Genomic DNA, 21,916 nt, shown 5'->3' with positions numbered 1-21,916 from the left:
AAGTTCACAAATGTTCACTTTTAAACTACCTCACAGTGGTGCAAGAGCTCAAAGTCGTGAATTTTTTTATTTTACTGTCCAAATACTGATTTCGGGGAGCTGCGTAGTCGCAAGATTACAGAGTCTGCTTTATCAAGCGAAGGGTTGTGGATAGGAAACATGCATAAGCGTGTCACTCAATAGCGATATTGCTATTAATAGAAGTGCGGGATACAGCAAACACAGGGCATATCTCACACTAGATCAACGATTCTGGTCGCAGTAAGAAAGTCCATACAGGAAAAATACTGGTTTTACTAACTATCTTTGAAGATATTTATTAGAAAAAATGCTTCAAAGAAAGACAACAAGTTTTTGTTTGGAACCAGGCTTAGGAAATAGACTGGAGAGCCACACTATATGACTTTGCACTTGTACTTTTCAGAGAAATGATGCCTTCAGTTAAGTTGTAGACAAACTTCTTTGCCGAAGGTACCTTTTTTCTAAATTTTGTTTTGTTTTGGAGATATATTGTTTCATGTCTGACGTACCCTTAAAATTCGATTTCATTGTACACTAAAGTCTTTTTTAGGCGCGTGAAAAAATCCGCGTAAACATCACGTAAATTCAGAAATCCGTGTAAAAAATCAATTGCTGAAGGTTTTTAACCATTTTAGCGAAATACTTTCGAAAAACTATCAATAGTGTTATTTCTACCTACAAATCAAGCAGAAAATCAAGAAAAAATATAAACAGCTAGGTCAAATCAGTGAATACGCAGTAATTGGGTTAAGTAAACTCATAGGACACTTTAATTCAACTATTTGAAAATGAAAAAAAAAAACATTAAATACATGCCGCGTAGAAAACGACTTTTCTGAAAAATTCGCGTAAGAAACCGCGTAAATTTCGAAATCTGCGTAAAAAAGACGCGTAGAAAGACTTTGGTGTATGTAACTGTTGACAACTAAAAAATTTGAATTTCCAGAGGCTCTCTTGCACCATAACAACACGCTCAGAGAGAAAAAAGAGTATGTATATGAAAGTTCTCTCTTTCCTCTTTTTTTTTCTTTTTTTTTTCTTTTTTTTTTCTTTTTTTTTTTCTCTACCGTTCTGTTAAAAATGGCGTCAAAAAAGGCGCATTCCGCAAGCGCAGCTATGAACTGCACAACAACTTTAGCAAAAAGCTCATGGTAAACCAGTTTAAAAGCGAAAATCTTCCGGTTTCTGTATTATTTCCTACAAACCTCAACTATATTCCGCCGGGATTGTAGTTGAAGACTGGCCAAGGAAGTGGGCATGGAAGGACTTTTACCTCTTTGGATAAATCATGGTTAAAGCCTAATGGCCTGGCCATCAATCAAAATGTATACCAAAACGATTCACAGTGGTCGGAGGCTGGGAAAAACCTCGATTTTTCATGTCAATATTTTAGATGTTTTACATTTTTCCGAAGATTCTCAAAGTGTAAATGACCTTTTCCCAAAGTTTCATGACAATCGGTTGAGATATCAATTTTTAATCGCCCTTTGAATGTTGCTATATCAGGCAAAACACCTGTGACGCCCTCAGTTTTGATCCGTACAATCTTGTGAAACAGTTCGGAACGATCGGATAACCAACAATCAATGAGAAATTTATTGTACTTTTCAGATTTTTGGGTCCCGTTTTGCACATCGTTGCTCATAGGGAGATATATTAAAAATAAAACTATTGAGACGAATGGTGGTCAGTTGTAAAATATTCAATTTCGTATATTTGAACAACATGATTGACTGGGAAGTATACATAATGTTTTTTTCCAGTAATCTCAAGCATTTTTATATAAACTTGTAAACCGCTTCCAGTACTGCAAGATGTATAAAGAGAGAATAAATTAGATTCATGAGAAAAAAAAGTATCGTCTTTTATATTTCCAATGACGTTAAAATAAACTACCATACGATCTCATAATTTTCCTTGAAAGACCTCTTATTTGTCGCAGAAAGATCTTGAATTGGTCAAACGGCTTGAAAGCTAAAATATTTTCGAAATAAAATAAATTGAATTATGACGATTTTTGCACCACCCTAACTCAAAAAGGAGTACCCTAAGAACCACTAGAAAAATGCAATTCTAAAATTTTTCGATGAAGAACAAGTGTGGGAACCACCTCAATGTTCATCTTAGCACCTATATTCTTCTCGTCGCTTCTATTTCGCTTTTCTCATCGCTCTTAACTTTCGACTACTTGACTGAATCAAGAGGTAAAATAAAACTAGTTTTACTTAAAAAAAGGAAAATTGTACAATAAATTGAACAAATAAGAGCTATGAGATGAATATAGATGTTGAGATGAATATAAGAGCGGTTCTCCTATCAAAATTCTAAGCAAGATTGAAGCAAAAAAAAAAATCTGATCATGAGACAGCTCTAACGGCACTTTAGGTGCGTAAATTGCTATTTTCAACATTTTCTGACATCAGAAATGAGTTCACCGCCCCAAAATTGTAATAATATGTAATTTCCAATCATATAAAAAAGACTTTGAGGTTTTTTCCGACTTTTGTATAGAAACCGGCCACTGTGCGATTGTTTGAATAAAATTATGATTCCATTTTTTTCAAAACACCTACCCGATAAAATATCATCACATTACGTCAAACAAAAAAAAAAGCACTAACACTTCTAAACAACCACTCGAAACCTTTTGTTTCACAAATACAAAACCCAACAAATCTACCACAGTGTCGTCCAATCGAAGATTTCTTTGGTATTTGAAGATCCTGCGGTGCAAAAATAACTGGAGATCAACGAACTGCAAACAGTTGATTGGAAGAATGAAGAGATGCTTTCAAAAAGTGGCCTTTAAGGCCGTGCAACGCTCTTGTTCCGGCATCATAAAAAAGCTTCGTCGGAAAGCTGGTAAAGGACCTTTCTCAAATTTTAAATTTTTTTGTTAGTTCATAATAAATGTAATTTCATGAGAAATAATATAGTTTTTCTTTAAGTTCATCCACATTTTTTGACAGTAGTAGCAAAAATTACAAATTTGGTATAAGACACAAGTTCGTAAAAGACTAAGAAGACACGAAAAAGATACCTTACACAAAGACTGAGCCATTGCCAAATATATGAGCTCAAAATCGTGAACTTTTTTCATTTACTTCTAAATACTGGTTTTTTGACATACTATCTTCTGCAGATATTAAGTATTGGAAATGTCTTATAAAATGACAATAACTTTAAGTTCGGAACTTCACTGCTAGTGGTGCTGCAAAGTCTAACTTTTAAAAAATTCACCTTATAGAAATACTGTTTCCAGCAAAGTTGTAGACAATGTTGTCCAAAAATCTTTGCCGAAAACACTTTTCTTCGTACCCTTTTCGATTTGGAGATATAACGTTTTATATTAAACTAGTCTTTAAAATTAATATTTCTAAATATCCGTACCTAACTGTAGCATTGAGAAGGCCACAATTTTCAGCATATATTAATTTATCACCGAAACACACAACTTTGAAGACGACACACTCATATGCAGTTATTACTAAAAACCGTAATAAAAGATTTTCGTAGAGTGATTATGAAAATAATTCATCCTATGCAGGTTCCGACTGCCAGTTTTTGCATAATTGTGACCTGAGGATGTATACAAAATAATATTTGTTTTCAATTTTTTGTCAATTACTCAGACTTTGTAGAAGCTATCATTTTCATGTCTCCTACAAAGTTGTGTGTTTTAATGATATACGAATATATGCTGAACATAATTACCTTCTAAAGGCTACAGTTTCTTAGATATTTCGAAGCATTTTATATCAAGGACTAACATAAAACGTTATAACTTCAAAACAGGAGGAGTTAGAAATAAAGTATGTTCAACAACGTTTTCAGTGACAACATTATCTATAACTTCACTGGAGACAACATTTCTCTAAAGTGTTCCCGAGTCCCAGGTTATATTTTGAGATAGCATAAGATCTCGAAGTTTTATGCATTTCGGCGATTTTTGGCATAAAAACATTCCAATGTCAATTTCAAATTTTTGTGTTGAACGAATCGATTTTCATTTATGTTCATGTTTTCAGTCTTTTCCTTTATGTGACAAAAATGGAATCCAAACAACAATAACAATAAATCACAAGTTTAATAAATCACCACTATGAATTTGATTTGTGTGGTAATTCCCGGGATTTCTATTTCCAAAATCACGGAAAGTTGAAACCTGTCGGGAAATAAACAGTCTAGTTAAATTTAATATAGGGTATAAGTTTTATAATTATCGGTTTTTTTTATTATCGTTAGCATGATGGTTCTTCATATTTCAGAGAATTTTTCTGCAAATTAACCCCGCTGACGATCAGGCTTGTTATTCTCCTCAACATGTGGAAAGAGCAAAGTGAATATTCACCGCTCGCTTCTTGCTCAGCATGAGCACATGCGCCAAACTTTTTATCGGTTTTTTGCTGTGTTTGTGAATTTCACAGCTGAGCGAAACAAGAGTGGTGGACCACTCTAGTGAGAATGCACAGAAGTACACCACGGTGCGCACTGCTGAGATAAATTCGAAGGCATTCGAAGAACTAACACGCGTGATGGGCGGCCAGATTGTTTTTAGATTTGAGGTTCAAAGCAAGCCGTCCACTTTCCAATCTAGATGCTCCCCTCATTTGATATAGGCTCGAGAGATACACAATAAAAGCACTGCAGTGAGCTCAGCTGTGTAGTTATTGAGTAGAGTGCCAATTACTTATATGGGAAAAAAGTAACCAGAATGTTATTAATTTTTTCTTCAGATGATAGGGTAATCGCTCCATTATTCATCTCAACTGCTAGCTGCACCTATACTCATCTTATTTCTCTAATTTATCCAAAAATTTCTACAAATTTTCGATAGTAAATCTATTTGCTCCACGATTTTGTCAAGCGGTTGAAAGTTTTACGTTGAAAATATGGTGAAGTTTGACGATAAATTGATCGAAAAGACGTGATGAGATAAATATAGGTACTCAATTGAATATAGAAGCGATTATCCTACCAGATCTCGACGTTACATGCATTTTTAAGCCATCTGGAACCAGCCTTTATAAATGGTTCTAGAGCTTGAAGTGGCTGAATTGTTTGAATTTTTTAGTGCTGTTAAATAGCACAACCTTCTGGGGCCATCCACATACCACGTGGACAGATTTTTAATGATTTTGACCCCCTCCCCCTACCCCTCGGTGGACCAATTATAAATTCTAAAATTTGTATGGACCGTGGACATAAGCCAACCCCCCCTCCCCAAAGCTGTGCTTGTTGTGCTATTTAACAGCAAATGTGAAAATGTTTGAATATGGTGAAACAAATAATAGGGTAATGGCTCCCATATTAATATCAACAGCTAGATGCACCTATATTCATCTTATTTCTCTCATTTGACCAATTTACCGTCAAATTTCTATAAATTTTTGAAAGTAAATTTATTTGATCCTCAATTTTGTCAAGTGGTTAAAAGTTTTACGTTGAAAATATGGTAAAATTTGACTATAAATTGATCAAAAAGGCGTGATGAGATGAGTATAGGAGCGATTACCCTATTTAATTTCTAAGTGATTTAAAAAGCGGAGCATTGAATCAAACTGAACCAGTAGGTAATCCATTCGAACTGCCAAAACCATTAACTACTTAAAGTCAACTACTAAAAGTTTTAGGTGTTTCTAGCATCGTTCTGATATATCGCGACATTATCTAACACCCATTTAAAGCTTTGACATTGGTTTAAGAGACTAACACCTTCTATTAATTTACTACTTCTATTCCCAGACTTTTGGGACTCTCAGACTTTGAGGGATAATTCCAACGTTCGACTAGAATGGACTTCATCGTAATTTGGACTTCTGTTCCGCTGCCAAACACTTTTCCAAAAGCCCCAAACAAGAAGGGTTTCTAACAGAGTTTGCTTTCCTACAGGTACTTCACATGAATGCTTATTTCTAGTGGTTGGATAAGGAACTGAGTAGAGAAATCTTGGGTGCAGAAACAATCTGTTGTACCAAAAAAAAATTTTTTTGTGGAAAGCATCCATTTTTCTAGGCTTCTTTTCAGCAATGTAAAATGAGATTACTTTGAACGAGATCTTTTATACATGTATTAGTCAAATTCGAAGCATGACTGCAGATATGAGACTAGCATCCTACCTCGAAACCAGCTAAAAGTATAAAAAAAGATCCTAAATAATATTTGAACATATTTAATTCGTATTCATTTTGTTTTTGATACAATAGAACGAGATAAAATCGAATCCCTCGCAAACATTTATTTTCATTTTCCGGGCTCATGAGTAAACAGAATTGGTCATTTGTTCAGGGCAAACCAAACACTGCAGTGCGTTGTATTCGATGTTCATAATTGGCAGAAAATTGTCAGTCAAATGTTTTCTGTCATAAACTGTTCGTGTGTTTATTTTTGGGAGCAAATATTCATTGCAGGTCACGATATTTGAACGACCGTTTTAGCCGCTTCATTGTTTAATGACAGAATTGCTCTAGTTTGAAATTGAATCACTTAGGCGGCGTAAAACAAATTTCACAACGGTTAAAAGTAGTGAACTTCTACGAAAATCTGTTAGAGACGCCTGAATAATAAACAAACAATTTTCGAAACCATACAAAACAAAATATGTGCGAGAATAAATTACATGAACTGTACGTGATTGTGTATTATATTTTTATAACTTCTCAAAATAGATAGTCAACACCAGCATTACCCTCACCTTTTCTTAACGACTGAAATGTCCTGACAGTAAACTGATTTGCATTTATTACATACTCCTTTCACACGCATAATAAATTTTGCGAATTTATCAAAACTTTTCTTCATACAGCAGCTTTATTCTACCTTCATTATGCAACTATCTTTTTGAGCATCGGATGGAAGACTGAAGAGTGAAGACAAACCTGCATAATATGTTATATACGTACACAGCAGCAGAGAAGTTACAGCGCTCCTGAGCCGAAAAGTATTCAACGACTTTGCATTTTCATAAAGCTACTGATGGAGGAGAAGTACATCTAGAGTGAGAAATATTTACGAATTCTTTAGCCATAATAACTGCATGCTGGTTCAAATGAAAGTTGCCGGCTGGGTCTGAATTTTTGGCTAAAAATGCAAAACCGAAATTACAAGCCACATTACGTACATTCGCTTGATAGCATGATGTACGAACGCCTAGAGAAAGCTGGGCGTTTTAGGCGCTCTCATGTAATTGAAATATTTTAATTAAATTGTACCATGATTCATTATTAAAATACTAATCATAATTTCCTTTCGCCGTTGAGCCACCCCTACAATGGGTTCCCGTATTCCGAAAGCCCCACCGCGAACCATTTAGTGGCCCTCTCTCTCCGAAAAATGCAGAACGACTTTCGCCTCAAAACGACCGCACGGGACGGGATCAACACCAGCGATGCCCGGCAGCCGACGGGGTCTTGCAGCAGCCACCTACATGTGCAGGCATGAAAAACCACCAAGAGTCAAGCATTTTAATGCTTTTCCGCTTGATGTTTTTTTAATTTTCCTGATTCACGAGCTTTCGTCTTTGTGGCTCTCCCGCTCGTTTTTGTACCTTCGAGGTTCGAGGTGCGAATCGTGCCGACCCACACCACAGTGGGGAATCGCTGGCCATCAGCCAAAAAAAATTTTCTTCGTTAGCTGTTTCATAATATTTTTCCTTTATTGCTTTAACATTCAAGTGTCTGAATCCAAAATTTGGGTGCAATATAATGAAATCTGAATTTTTTATGACTCTTCAAAGCTTGGCGAACTGACGTTTTTTGTCATTTTTTTGAAAAAAAGGACATTACTTTGAAACGCTCTGTAGCTTTATGATAGCTTAGATTTTTTTGACGTCAAAGAAAAAGTTGTTGTAAATATTGTGCAAAACAAACCCTTTTCATTAGATATTGTAAAATTTGGTCATAATAGGCCTGACACTAGAAAAAGTTTAAAAAAAAAACGTGATTTTTTGTAGAAAAGTAGCTTAAAAGTTTAGTTGCCGCAGTTTGCCACGGTTGTGACTACATTTAAAATTTACCTAGGTAAAAACGTAAGCTTTCAAATGCATACTGTCCGCTGCTGCGCAAAACTGCGCAAATTGTCACTTTAGTGAAAAAAGCGATAGCCGTTTTTTTTTCATTTATTTTTTGAGGTTGAAATCTCATCCAGGATTAATTTTAGTCATAACCATGATACCCCATTAATGGAAATTTATGATATCGAACTCAATTCGTAAGAATAAAATAAATATTTGGGCAAAAATACAAAATTTATCAATTAAAAGTTATAAAATAAGTTTTAAATAAGAAAATAGTAAACAAATCTCTATGAAACTTTTAATTATGTCAAACTTTATCACTTTCTGCAAATTTAAAACAATATTAAAAACATTCAGCCCTTTTCAATTTATGATCATGAAATTCGCTAAACTGATTGAAGTGTCAAACACTAACAGCAAATTCATACCATCAAACTCCGGCTAACAATAGCCCGTTTGAAGATTGCTTTTGCCTGTCACTCGGATGCATACAAAAGTAAAGCACACATTTTGCTTTATGAGAAAAAAAACAAAGAACAGTCGTCGCCCTTCGCATCTTTCCGTATTCATTTAGAATGTTGTGTCATACCAGTGTCTTGGTTTTCAAATTCATAAATTCGTTGAATTTTATTATGGAGCCTTCAACTTCAGCGGCACCACCTATGGTGTTATACATGTATTAAAATGTCTTCTTGCAACCATTGAAACCGGATTAGGAAGATAACATATAAATATGAAACAATAAAACATCGAAAATTACTAGAAGAAATGAAAATTGCAGCGAAAGACATTTTTCCTGCTGATAAGTATAATTAACTTCAAACCTTCTGGAAACAATTCAACACGAGATTTAAGCGATCACAGCGGAAGATGATGATGCTGATGATGATTTTTTCAATTTGTAATTAGTTTGTATTACTTATGTTGTTTTAGTTTATTAAAAAAAATATATATAATTGGGCAAAATTTGTTTAGTTCGAGGGGTCGTCCATAAATTACGTTTTTTTTTCAATGGGGCGGACGCCCGGTGGCACTACTTGTGGTCAAAGATCATATAATTCTATATAAAAGGAAAAAAGTGCCAAAAAATTTTAAATATTAAAAATTGGATTATGGACGGCCCCAAACAAAAAATGGATGCCAAATTCGTGTTCAGCGCCCCAAAATTATGTTAATACCAAGTTTTTGTCGCAATTATCGACACTTTTTTTGCTTGGCCAGCCTTTGTATGGAGTCGCCCCACTGTGCACACCCACACCGGCATTGTCAGAACGCAAAAAATATGCGAGTCATTTTTCCTTTTAATTAAACATAATTCTGTCGGTAACTGTAAATTTCGAGATAGCGGAGCTACAGGTCGGTCAAATAAGAAATATAATCGCTAGGCTTGGGATTATTTTTCACCGGGGCACAACCCGGAACACAGCGCTGTTTCTGCCGTTTGTATGTCGTTGGTTATTAGCTTGGCTGGGCTAGACAACTACCCACCAGTCGCTATGGTGAAGAGGGCTAATCATGTTTAAAGAAAAACACTGTCTGCGGAGATGAGTCGCTTGGTGTAAAATTTGACACAAGAATGTGTAAGAAAGCTTCAAAGATACAGAGATTGTTTTACTGTTGGCTTCCAGGAATTTATGAACATTTGAGTTTGAAAAAATAACATTCATCTGTAAATTAGAAGAAACTTTTTACCGGTCGTTATGCGGTGCTGATGACCCTGGTGGCGCAGGTCAGGCCAAACTTTATGAGAAAAAAGTGTGAATAAACATCGCTAAATCCTGACCAGCCAGCGATCCGACAAGATTCAGCGTTGGTCACCCAACCACGGGCTCTGTGTCGTTAATCACTAATGTGGGTGTTTTAATTATATTATTTTCCCCTGCTCTGACGTCCTTCCTGCAGAGGTCCGCCACTGGCGGCAGAAAAAAAAACTAGTGGTCACTGTTCGAGACTGGCTGTGCTTTACATTGTGCTGTGTGTCGGATTAATTTTCCCCTGCCATTTTCTCATTTTCACCTATTACGGCTAACGCTAAATTTTTCTTCTCTTTAATTATTTGTGAAATAGGCTACTTATTCTTGAATAACTCACTTCTCACGAGGAGATTATGTCCAAACTTACGCAATAAACGAACCGATTTAACTACTTGCATTAAATTTTAAATATACTTAAAAAGGCATTTCCCATGGAAAGGTTGACTTCTTCGAAAAATATTTTTTGTTTGTTCTAAAACCTTAAAAATGTACCTATTAGAGTAGAGCCAGGAGCGGCAGCCTTTTTCGGGGGTTGTCTGCGCTACATTCCCGGGCTCGTGTCGGTAAATCAGTTCAGTCACAGTTACGCTTGAGGAACGTTTACTGCAGAGGGGACACTACGGCTACTGCTACGGTTCATTAACTGCTGGTAGTACAATTGAAATGTTCGTCGGCCCGCAGCGCCACCGGAATGTCCTCGTACGGTCGGACACCGGATAGTCGCTGATTCTCACGAACTTTTTCCACTTCCTCCAGAACTCGGAGCAGATTTCGACCGGCCACCTTTTCCAGCTCATCCGCCGTCCAGCCATCGCCGAGCAGTTCGGCAAAGAGTCTCGGATAACTGCTCACGTCCTCCAACCCTTGCGGTGTGCTAAAGCGGAGAAAGTGGAAAATGGATTCGAATGAATGAGTTGAAAAAAAAATGTAAAGTTTATGTTGGATGGATGGTAAAATTTTTTGACCTATAAACTAAACTGTGCTCGCTGAAATTTATAATATGAATAGTGAGCTTCTATGGCAACAAGGTTAGGCTCCGTTTTTGGTGGTAACAATTTCACGTAAAAGTTTTTTTCCCTCTGCACACCGTGCCATGAGGCTTTGATTTTTATTGAAACTACCATGGAAGTGGTTTGATATAAATATTTTTATTAATAATTGCTCGTTATTTTTTATGAATAGTTGGGTTCGTTGATGCAGTTAAACATGATCGTTTGAATGAAAGTTGAACTGCCACGGCTCAATGCATTCGGGCGGATATTGGGCGTTTTTATGCCAGAGACATTCAATCTGGCCAAAAACCATTCTGTGCATACCAATGTAATACCCGGAACCGTTTTCTCAGAACGATCCCGGACATACGGGTAAAGTGGTTTTGCGACCCAATAATGCGAGTCAAATAAATATTTATGTGAAAGACGTCATCCGCCCATCCAGTCAACCGTCCCGGCTAGCTCTAGCGCCTTGCATACGACGTCGCAGACGAACCCAACACTTTGCTTCGTACCAGTGTTGGCCATTTCTTGAACTATGTGGGACTTCACCGGTGGAGGAAAAAAGGAATCATTTCCAGCTTCCTTTCTCTCCCACCGTACACTGTGTTTACTGAGCCAACGGAGTGTTAACTGGTTGAAAAAATAAATACGGTATTAAAAAATGAATTGAATTACTTACAAATTAATGCCATCGTATCCGGCTCCGAGTCCCACGTGATCGATCCCGGCAATCTGTCTGATATGATTTATGTGCGCTGTTGGAAATAGTGAGAGAAAAAGAAAAACCAATCAAGTGGGAAAAGTGTTACAAATAGTATTCCACTGCAATCACAGCTAATCATTGCCACATATCGTCCGAGTTGGAATTGAAATGGACGTTTCATCAGCTGCTCCATTACGAATTTCATTTTCAAATATAATCTTACGGGTAACGTCTTCTAACAGTCGCTGCATCTTTTGTCACACATTAAATCAGGTTTTGTAAACGGTATCAAATACAGTCATGGTTCTCTTTCTACCAAAGGATGAATTGTGTAATATTCATATAATATATTCCGATTAACCAGTGATTGTTTCTGTAGAATCACGAATAACATAAAAAGGTGTACTTTAGGAGATAAGTTTAATTAAAATGTGAAACATATTGAATTTTAAAACATCCAAAAAGTTTTCATTTTCATTATCGAAATCGTTGCCGGATTCTTTTTTTCTTCAGTAGATATTTTTTCAACGAAGCTTTTTTAGTTCTCTACAATTCGTGCTAAAAGAGATTTTCTATACAACCAAAGCACAGTGGTCCAATGAGGCAAAAAGTGGAACTTAATTCCATAGCGCCTTTTACCTTCATCCTAGCTTAAAAGTGTCTTCGGAACAATTGTTTGTATGAATGACCCGCATAATCGCAAATTGTCAAAAAGTATGAAAAGTTTACTATACTAAAAATAAAAAAATTAACTTTTTTGTGTTAAGAGATAGAAGAATAGTTTGTTTAGCAAAGTTGTAGAAGATTCAAAAATATGAAACTTTGTTGAGCAAATGAAAATTCTATTTTCTTTCGGTATAAAGGTATGAAGTATATTACGTGCAATTTACTTAAAAGTTAATTTTTTGTACCTAACTTCTGTTAGTTGCATTTTACACGAAAGTGTTGTTCAGAGGGATTGTTAGAGCACACAAAACACACATTTTTGCCAAAGGTATTATATCTCCAGGACTTTTCCTTACAAAGTTATATCATATTTGAGCTTATTTTTTCGATAACTTCAAGAACCTATAGGTTAAAAAGGGGCAAGTGGAATCATGATGACGATACTTTTCCTTGAAGTTAAGCGGAAGTACTATAAACTCCTTTAGGTTCCATTTGTCCCGATCCACCCATATTAGAGTACGGCGAGCATATGTTCAGTAGGTTTTCATATATCAAATATACTAACTTTTTTGTGTTAAGAGATAGAGGAATGGTTATATGAATCTAAACAATTGTTCCAAAGACACTTTTAAGCTAGGATGAAGGTGAAAGGCGCTATGGAATTAAGTTCCACTTTTTGCCTTGTTGGACCACTGCACTGTGCAAAGGTTTCTGAGTTGCAGTGCCTCAAATAAAGGGTTTTTTCTGCCGATAGAATATTTTCATTTGAGCCTTAGATATACCTTTGCCCTTACTGTATCAAGCGGCGCTCTGACGCAGCGGACCTATAAGTCCTAGCTTCTCGTAGGTTTCATGTGGACAATACAAACAACATAAAAAACTTCAACAACTTCAACAACAATACGCAACAGAAGACGAAGGAAGTTGTCGAACGAACATTTCTTAATCTGGAGATGGAGGCAGGGTTTGACCTTGATAGTGTATCGCTACAAGGATGCCCATCTGCCCTCCCCATGATCCTCGATTCCCCGAAGGAAAGCATCTCTCAAACCCACAAAAGCGCAGGCACGCGGCATACCTGAAAAAAGATCACTTAAGGGATGAAGCTAGAATACTATCCCTCCAATCATCCGGCCGACCAGACCTACAAGGTCAAGCTGCTGTTGAGTGGCAACGATCGGATGACGTCCCGTCACCAAATATTTCGTCCGGCGAACATAAAATCTCGGGTCCGTAATGGGGATGGTCCTTTGGTCCCGAAGCACTCTGTGGAAGTTATTTACAGGGAAATGGTTGAGGCTATTAACGTCGCCATCATTCTTGATAGGGCCACCCCACCAAACTTCTATCCAAGGAGCTTGGAACTTTGCACGAATCGATCTTGGACCGAATTGTGGCACTAGACACTCCGCTACTCGGCCTAAGTTGATGTGGACTCTACAAACTAGAAGATACTAAAATTTGTCCAGAATCAGAACGATGGAAGTGAGGAAGCAGAAACTTTAAAAGTTTGTCAAGAAATTTATGATTTGGTAATTGATCAACTCATGTGGCAAACGGAGTGCACCGTTCGTGACTACCAGAACTGTAAATGGGAAGGTCTATCTCAAGAAGCGCTTACAGAAGCGTCTGATTCCTCTGTTGAAGCAACACGAGGGATTTACAATCTTCTGGCTGGATTCAACCACTATCCCACTAACCACTTCCAGACAAAAGAACATGAACTCCCTCAACTATTCGGAACTAAGACCCATCGAAAAATACTTGGCTCTCATGAACAAGGATCGGTCAACTAGGTATTTTTTTTATACCGTTTTATTCCGTGATGCAATTTGATGTGGGACACTAGTTGGGAACGAAAAAATTAATAAACTAAATTTTGGTAGGGTAGCGAACAGCTTCGGCAGGCTTTCTGCAGCAATCTTATGGAGAAACCTGCCGAAGAAAACCACTGCCGAAGCCGTTCACTACCCTATCTGTGTTAGGGAAATAAGCATATCGTATTGAAAATCTATGGACATATTCTAGTTTTACTCTACTTGATTGAACCTAAACAATTTTTTTGCAAGCTAACAAAAAATTTGTTGCACATCTTAGAACTTCTACATCTATATCGCTTTAAAAGGTTTTCTGACCGTTCAGTTTGATAAAAAATGTTTGAAATACGATTCGTGTTTTTTGTCGTTAAGTACAACAAAAGAAAATATTTCCAAAGACTTGTTGAATATCTGTTTATAGGAAACCATAATTTTATGTTACGTATGAGTGTTTTCATGCTAAGTGACCTATTGTCGAATGTAACCATTTTTCATTTGAATGAAATATTGCAGACGTATCTAAGGGGCCATCCACATACCACGTGGACAGATTTTTAACAATTTTTACACCACCTTAATAATAATTTTTCATACTCAGTAGTAGTTGTCTTGAAGGGCGTAAGCATGTTGGCATAGATTTTATTCAAATCATTGTAGATTCGGAACCTTTGGTTGTACAAAAAACTCTTTGAGAATGAATTGTAGGAAATTAATAATGCTTTTGAACAAGGATATTATTCTACTAAAAGTTGGAATTTAAAAATTTTCAGAATTCAGCTTATTTTAATTCATCTTACATTTCTCCATCCTGAACGTTTTACTAAAAGTTATGGAATGATGTCAAGTTTCAATTAAATTCATGAATTTCGTAGGAAAATTCTATTCATTTTGTAATGATATTATATTGAGTGTTAATTCTCTAATTTTCTAAACTTAAATTCGAAATAATTTGAAAGCAGATGGATTGAGGAAGATATTTATTATATGCTTTTAAATTCAAAATGACTATTTGAATCGTTTTAAATCATTGTATTTTACCATGTTATTATTAGTTTCCTACAATTCGTTCTCGGAAGGTCATTCTACACAACCAAAGGTTTTAGAGCTGCAAAGCTTTGAATAAAACCTATACCAAAACTCATACGCTCTTTTAAAATTTAGTCTTGAAATTGATAAAATTCTTTCCCCTGCGAAAAGTAATCAGTCTGTTTAGTCAAATATGTGTGAAAAGTTGTATTCAAATCCAAAATCCAAATCATTCGACGATTTTTTGCGTATTTTCAGATCATTTAGCATGCAAACATTAGCTCGCATTAAAAAACTTGTACGTATTAGTTTAGTTCTAAGTAACAAAAATTGAGTCCAAGACATCGAGAAGGTGTTATATTTTGCTCTCAGAACTTTACCTTTGACTATATTCAAATCTGCAGAACGTCACTATAATTCCCGAAATGTGCTATACGACTGTTTTGAAACTTTCAATAACACTATGATTTTTCAATTCATGATTTCAATTATAAGTCTTGTGTAAGAGTGATGATACAACTGGAAACGCTCTGCATATTGAGTCTTGAACGCAGGTAAACTAAGATCATGTTGAACACCTTTACACTCATTATACTAATTTTTCAAACACTGCAATTTTGATGATGTCGTAGATCAGCATAACAAACGAACATTTTTAGGTACTGATGATGTACAAACGAGAGATCAGAAGAAGAAAGAAAAATACTATTTCAATATGAACAAATTAAAAAATCAGGACGCAACGAAGCGTTAGCTGATGTGCATACCTGCTAGAATCTATTGACTTCAACCTGCTCGAAGATTCAAGTGAAAGCGAAACGTTATGTCGGAAATGTGGGGACAATCTAGACAAAAAAAAACTTCCTCCTAGAAGGACAGAAAAAAACCAGTTTGACCTAGTTCGGAGAGGAGACGAAAATGGAGCTCTCCAATCAATTGTGCATCTACATTTTCCGCCCGATGACGGCTGCTTTTCGTTGGGTTCGTTTTTGTGGCGAATTTTCCAAGAAGTCATCATTATTTCCGTCGACCGAGACGTGTCCGAGTGACAGACGGGTCAGGCTGCTGACACAGACGTAGACGACGACGGGGTCACAGCTTGGTCATTGGTATTCATTTTGGGCCTGACGTTTCGATAAGTGGATGAGGGAGTGAGAAATGTTGGGAAAGTTTTGTTAAGGCTGATAACATGAACTATTTTCGTCATATTGACTCAATGAGTGCTACCTACGATAGCGTTGTAAGAAGAACTGAAGGCATAATAAATCATATTAGTTAGTGTAATTAAATTACAAAGCTTTACAAAGGACGGTTTCACAACAGGGTAAGCTTTGATAAGCTGTCAGCATGTTCACATGTTGTCAAGCGGTGAGATGATCTACTCTATCCTGTAGGATATTCGTGCATTTACGCGTAGAAGAATCATGTCTTCCTTGGGCTAGATTTGACCTGGTGGCTGAAAGTGCTTACAGTGTTTCAGTGTACCTGGCGAAACGAAACATCTAAAAGGCTCATTGTAGCCCTCGGGCATGTATCGTTGCTCCAGTCGCTTGAGGGAGCACTAGGGAGATTCAAGAGAATGTGTTTGATAAATAATTAATAATATTTCCTTTACTGGCTCATCCCTCATCGAACTTTAACTCCGAACAGCCGCCAGAAACAACAGATTATATAATTCGTTCGTGGAATCTGCTGTGTATATTATATTATTAACCTTTTTTCTGCTAATTATTTCGTGGAATGAATCATCTCAATCTGCTAGTGCCGGATGTGCCTTTGTATGCTACAGGCCTTCCTGTAACGTTTTCAGCTCCAACATCACACAGATTCAAGGTTGCCCTACGGTTGCTCGTAGACAATTTTATGTTCATCCCTTCAGAGAACTCCAGCACTCGCGGCATTTGTGACTCTCCTCTATTGGATCCTAGCGAACCGTTAAGACAAGGATGGTAGCCATCTGTCTCTCTGCACTGTACCACCTCCTCTGTTTTGCGGAAATTCTACGGAACAGATTTGCCTACGAGCGTGTTCTCAGCCTAAGCATTATTCGTCGTCCTGTTCTTTCTTTATCACGCAGGTTGACGACGCCGGCAAACACTGATGCATTGTTGTTTTTTTTGCATGGCCCTCCTCAGAACGGAAGGTAACCTTCCTGGGTGCTGTTTCTATGAATTGTTTCCAACTAGCATCTGTTATTACTGGCTCCTTGAAAACAACGGCCAGGAAATCCACCGTATCTGAAAAACGAAACCACACAGCTGCTGGCTGCCAAGGCAGTGTTTTTCATATTTTTCTCGTTCTTTTTTTTTTAGGTCAACGTTTTTCTTACACGATCCGGTCAATTGGTCAACCTAGTAGATGTGTCATTCATGTTACCATTCTTTCAACTTCCGCCGAAGGGAATCTTGTGTTGCCGACATGACAAGTTTTTTATCCAACTTCTCGACGATCCGTGGTCGGTTGGATGTTTATTTCTAAGTAATGGTATACTTTTTGCTTTGCGGTTTTGGTTTATAAGGACATTAGTCCAGATGGAACAGTTCGGTTCAACCAATTGCTCGATTTCCTAATGTGTGCAGATCAGAATTTATGGGTTCTCCCCTTTGCAGCGATACTAGAACGGAAGCCTGAGTTTTCTTCGGTTGGATTATTTTTCCACGTTGTATCCTGTGGTTTTGCTGTTCGGGCAGTTTTACGTCGATGGGCGATTTGATTTGGATTGAGCTTGCTTTGTGTCGTTTAAGATTTCGCTTCAAGTGTAGTTCTTATCATGACTGTGTGCTGAATGTTTTATTATACTCTCGAGAACGACAGTCATACAATTTTAATATTTCGATAGATTGAAAGATGTCCAAATAATTCTCAAAAATCGGAAGCTTTACTTAACGCTCAAAGTTATTCTGTTTTTCTTGAAAACTATCGATCTTAAACGCGTTTTTTAAAAAAAAATTCATTTTTTTTTGCTGTTGTAACAAAACAGATATTTTCACTAATTGCTTGAAGAAGAGGTGGCGAACTTTGTTCTTGGAAGTGAACGCATGTGAATTTTCACGGATATGTCATGAATCGCCAAGGTATAAAATGTGCGTTCTAAGTTAATTTGGTAAATGTCAAAAAGAAATTTTATGAAAAAAAAGTTTGATTTGTTTCAGCCACAATTTTTGTTCAAGCTGATTATATCTAAATCACAATTTTGAATAAAGAATGTTGAATAATTATCGTTTTTACAACCCGCTTTCGAATCATTTTTTTCTGGTCAATTTATAATGAATCTCCAAGTTTTTATGCGAAATATGGCTCTAATACCCACATGTAACGGTAGATTGCTACTACTGCTGTAAGATTTCCACTTCAATAACTTTATACTTTTGATTCTACATCCTACACAAGAATTGCGTGGCAGGTAATTCGCTAGTAATTCTCCACGGAGTCAGCTTTTGAATCGGGCCTTCGATTGAGAGCATGCAAACATCGCTAATTACAACAGCAAATTCTTCTGCAATCGTTTCCGATATACAGACTACTGAGGCAGCAATGGAATGTAAATTTACAACTCGTGATATGTGAACAACGATTGCGGTTTGCGCAGAAATAAAATAAAACAGCACTCCGAAACGATGACATCGGTTGTTTTAGTTTTTCGCGAAAGCCTGCGCTGAATACGCACCGCTGGGAATATACATGATATCACCGCTGGTCATATGCAAACCGCTGGATGAAAGTATCACGACTTCCTGTCGGTAACCATCAACAGACAAGCATCATCAAACACACCACCGAACGAACGAACGAACGAACGGCTACCGTCGAGTTAGAGCAGAGAATCACTAAATGAAAACTCACCGACAGCGTCCTGGACCGAGGCGTTTTCGCTGCAGCTGAGAAATTTATTGTAGAAGTTGACCATCACCAAGCCGCGGTTCTTCGTCACCAGCTCCAGCACTGAATCCTGCACGTTCCGGCTCGAGTTGCACAGGGCATAGGCTGACGAGTGCGAGAATATGACCGGCGCTTGTGAGGTCGCCAGCACGTCCTTCATTGTGGCGACGGACGATTTCGATAGATCCACTATCATGCCGAGGCGATTCATCTCCCGGATGACGGTCTGTAACAGAAAGGATGGTAAACATGTATAGTCGTAAAAATAGGTGGGTTGGATTTTAAGCGCAATCGGTAGACCAGGGGAATTCATATGCAGTTTTTAAGGGCATCCGAAAACAGTGGAACTCCTAATGGAAATAAGCGAGAAGCGATAGATCTCGCTCTGGGATGAAATGTTTGCTTGTAAATGGAAAGTTACTGGTTGTTTCAGTAGCATTGTAAATGGTTAGACGAGAAGTTTTGCTCCGAAATAACGGTTGAGTACGTTTTGCGCGCGCGTGGGTGTATTTTTATCAATCGAGTTGAGTTAATCCTCCCGTGGGGTCGGAAGCGTTTTGTTATGAATGTATTTCTTTTCGGTACCCTCGGTATGTTTGAGTTTACGCTAAAAAGCACACACAACATGGATTAAGCATTCGTATAGTTTTAACAAGCAACGAAGAGGTCGGTCAGTGAGCGCAACTGTAGGGATTGAATTTTGTTTAACGGTTGAGCTCTTTTTTCGGAAGATGATGACGAAGCCAATTTACTCTGTATCTCAATAAAAATAATGTTTGTGCTAACCATGAAAGCAGTATATCATTTCAAATGTATAATTAGAAACATGCATTCGGGCGAAGAAAACCACCGTTCTAATTAACCTCGAACATTTGAGACAATATCCTACAGGAATAAAAAGTCGATTCCGTAACTTAGTGGACACAAGCTCTATTTGCACTGTACAGCAGCATGTCACTGGCGATATTTACATCAACTTTAGATTGGGCCTAATTTTTTGTTTCGTATATCACAATGTGGTTGAATTGATGAAAACTAACTTGCGGACGGAAGTCGCACGTTTCTGGCCCTAGTTAGTGTGTGCTCTGTTTTTTTTGTTGTTGTTTCAGTAGGGTATCACCGGTTAGTAACGAACCGCATAACACTGATGATACAATGTTTTTTTAGGTTTTTGTACTGCAACTAGCACTACATCCAACGTTGATGCATTTCCCAGCGAAGGAAAGGTCACACGAATGGATGGCGCTGTGCTGGAATAGAACCTTATGAAAAAAAACCTGAGATTGACAACTTTTTATCAGAACTGGCGATTGAGCTAACAAAGCTTCGGTAGTTTAAAAAATAGTTTCGAGAGTTCATGGTATATTGTTTCACTGAATTTAATATAACACTTTCACTTTGGATCTTCCCGTCTTGAAATTTGTTAAAGTTCTACAAAATAGCAATGTCCCAAATAATAAAAGTCAGTTTATTTTTGACTCGAGCTACTATTTCTTCATAATTTTGCAACAAAAGATTTTTTTTTAAATTTCCTTTTTTTAAAAACTAACTTTTTGTACAACCTCACCCATAACACACAGAAAAGAACGTCCAATACATTTTCAACGCGTTTCCGGTTGCCTGTGGAGTTTGAGCGTCTTTTAAAGACTTCCTATCTTAAGTTTTAAATTTGTTTTTATCTTTTTTCGAATCACCTGAAACGACAGGGCGGAAAAAGAAACCGTACTTCGCTATGCGAAGAAAGAAGGAAATTTCTCTCTCTTTCTGATACTTCTAGTGTATGTAGTGAGAATTTGTTTTGAATTCTGCCTGAGTAGGAAGCCGAGAAATTTAAATGAGCAAGATCGCGCCAAATCGCCTGTGGTCGAATATCGACCATTTTTGATTTGAATGAAACTTTGCACACGTATTTGGCTTAGCAAACTGAGCATTTTTCACAGATGGAGAGATTTTTTACACCCATGAGTTACATTCTAAAAGGGCGTATGCCTTTTGGCATAGGTTTTATTCGAAGCATTGTAGCCCAGAAACCGTTTGTTGTATAGAAAAACTGTCTGAGAAAGAGTTGTAGGGAATTGAAAATGCATCATAAAAAAATATACACTGTACAAAAAAAATATTTTGGGCCAAAAAAAAATTAAATATAAACATTAAATTTCAATTTAAAAAAAAAAAATTGAATTTTTTTTTATTTTTTTTTTTAAAGAAGCTTGACGTTAATACGCAGCTTTCAAAAAATAGTCCAGGATGGAGAACTGAAAAATATTTTTTTTTTATGGTAGATTATTTTTTTTATAAATATTCTAATTTAAACATTTTTCAAAATATTTGTATTCTGATGATTTTAAAAGATGCAGAGGGTCATTTTAAATCAAAAAGCTCTGGGTAGTAAACATTCTAAAGGCATCGGTTTTCGAGTTATTTTGAATTTAAGCTCAAAAAATTATTAATATTTCGGAAAATACACGTTTTTCTTAATTTGTCCATGATTCTCCAGCAAAAACCATACGTTCATTGGAATGCTTGATCAAAAATAAACAATTCATTCTCTGACAACAAAACGATTGGATAAATAACTCAAGCGCTAAACCTTAGCCTATATACACGTTTCCCCTTGCCGAATGTTTTATAAGAAAATATGTTTGTCGTGCAACACTACCTACTTGTTCATTAATAATAACTGTATGTAAAGTACGCAACCAATAACTACTGGGTTACCTATAATATTTGTTTTCGTTTATAAATACGATTGCACTACTCCAGATGTGTTAGTAACAGTTTGCATTTTGTGAAGATGAATAAAGTGAAAATGGAATACACCAAGCCCAAATGCTGTAAACCCTATCCTGATCATCGGTGCTCATCTAGATTACGCAAATTAAACGAAAACGTTATCGGAAAATTAAAAATATTGAACAGTCAAGCTCATTTTAATACGTCTTTATCAATTTGTGATTCGTGTAGTTATTGGAATGATAGTCAAGCCACCATTCATCCCTTCGTTGTTTACTATTCAGAATCTGGAACACTTACTGAATCAG

The 21,916-nt window shown here is 36.8% G+C and overlaps 1 protein-coding gene across 11 annotated transcripts in view; it reads right to left on the bottom strand.

Moving 5' to 3' along the window:
* Positions 1-21,916, bottom strand: part of LOC129731661 (uncharacterized) — a 176,726-nt gene that overhangs the window by 21,885 nt on the left and 132,925 nt on the right. For all 11 annotated transcript variants that reach the window (XM_055691828.1, XM_055691831.1, XM_055691833.1 and 8 more), the window contains 3 exons: positions 18,840-19,101; positions 11,464-11,539; positions 10,282-10,663 (listed from right to left, as the gene is read on the bottom strand). In XM_055691828.1, coding sequence (XP_055547803.1) covers positions 10,429-10,663; positions 11,464-11,539; positions 18,840-19,101 — 573 coding nt within the window. In that variant the 3' untranslated portion in view covers positions 10,282-10,428. The remainder of the gene's footprint in view (positions 1-10,281; positions 10,664-11,463; positions 11,540-18,839; positions 19,102-21,916) is intronic.

The sequence above is a fragment of the Wyeomyia smithii genome, chromosome 3 (assembly GCF_029784165.1).
Source record: "Wyeomyia smithii strain HCP4-BCI-WySm-NY-G18 chromosome 3, ASM2978416v1, whole genome shotgun sequence".
In the NCBI taxonomy this organism is placed as follows: domain Eukaryota; kingdom Metazoa; phylum Arthropoda; class Insecta; order Diptera; family Culicidae; genus Wyeomyia; species Wyeomyia smithii.
Note: the sequence above shows the minus strand (reverse complement) of the source record. Positions and strands in the feature narration are given on the sequence as shown.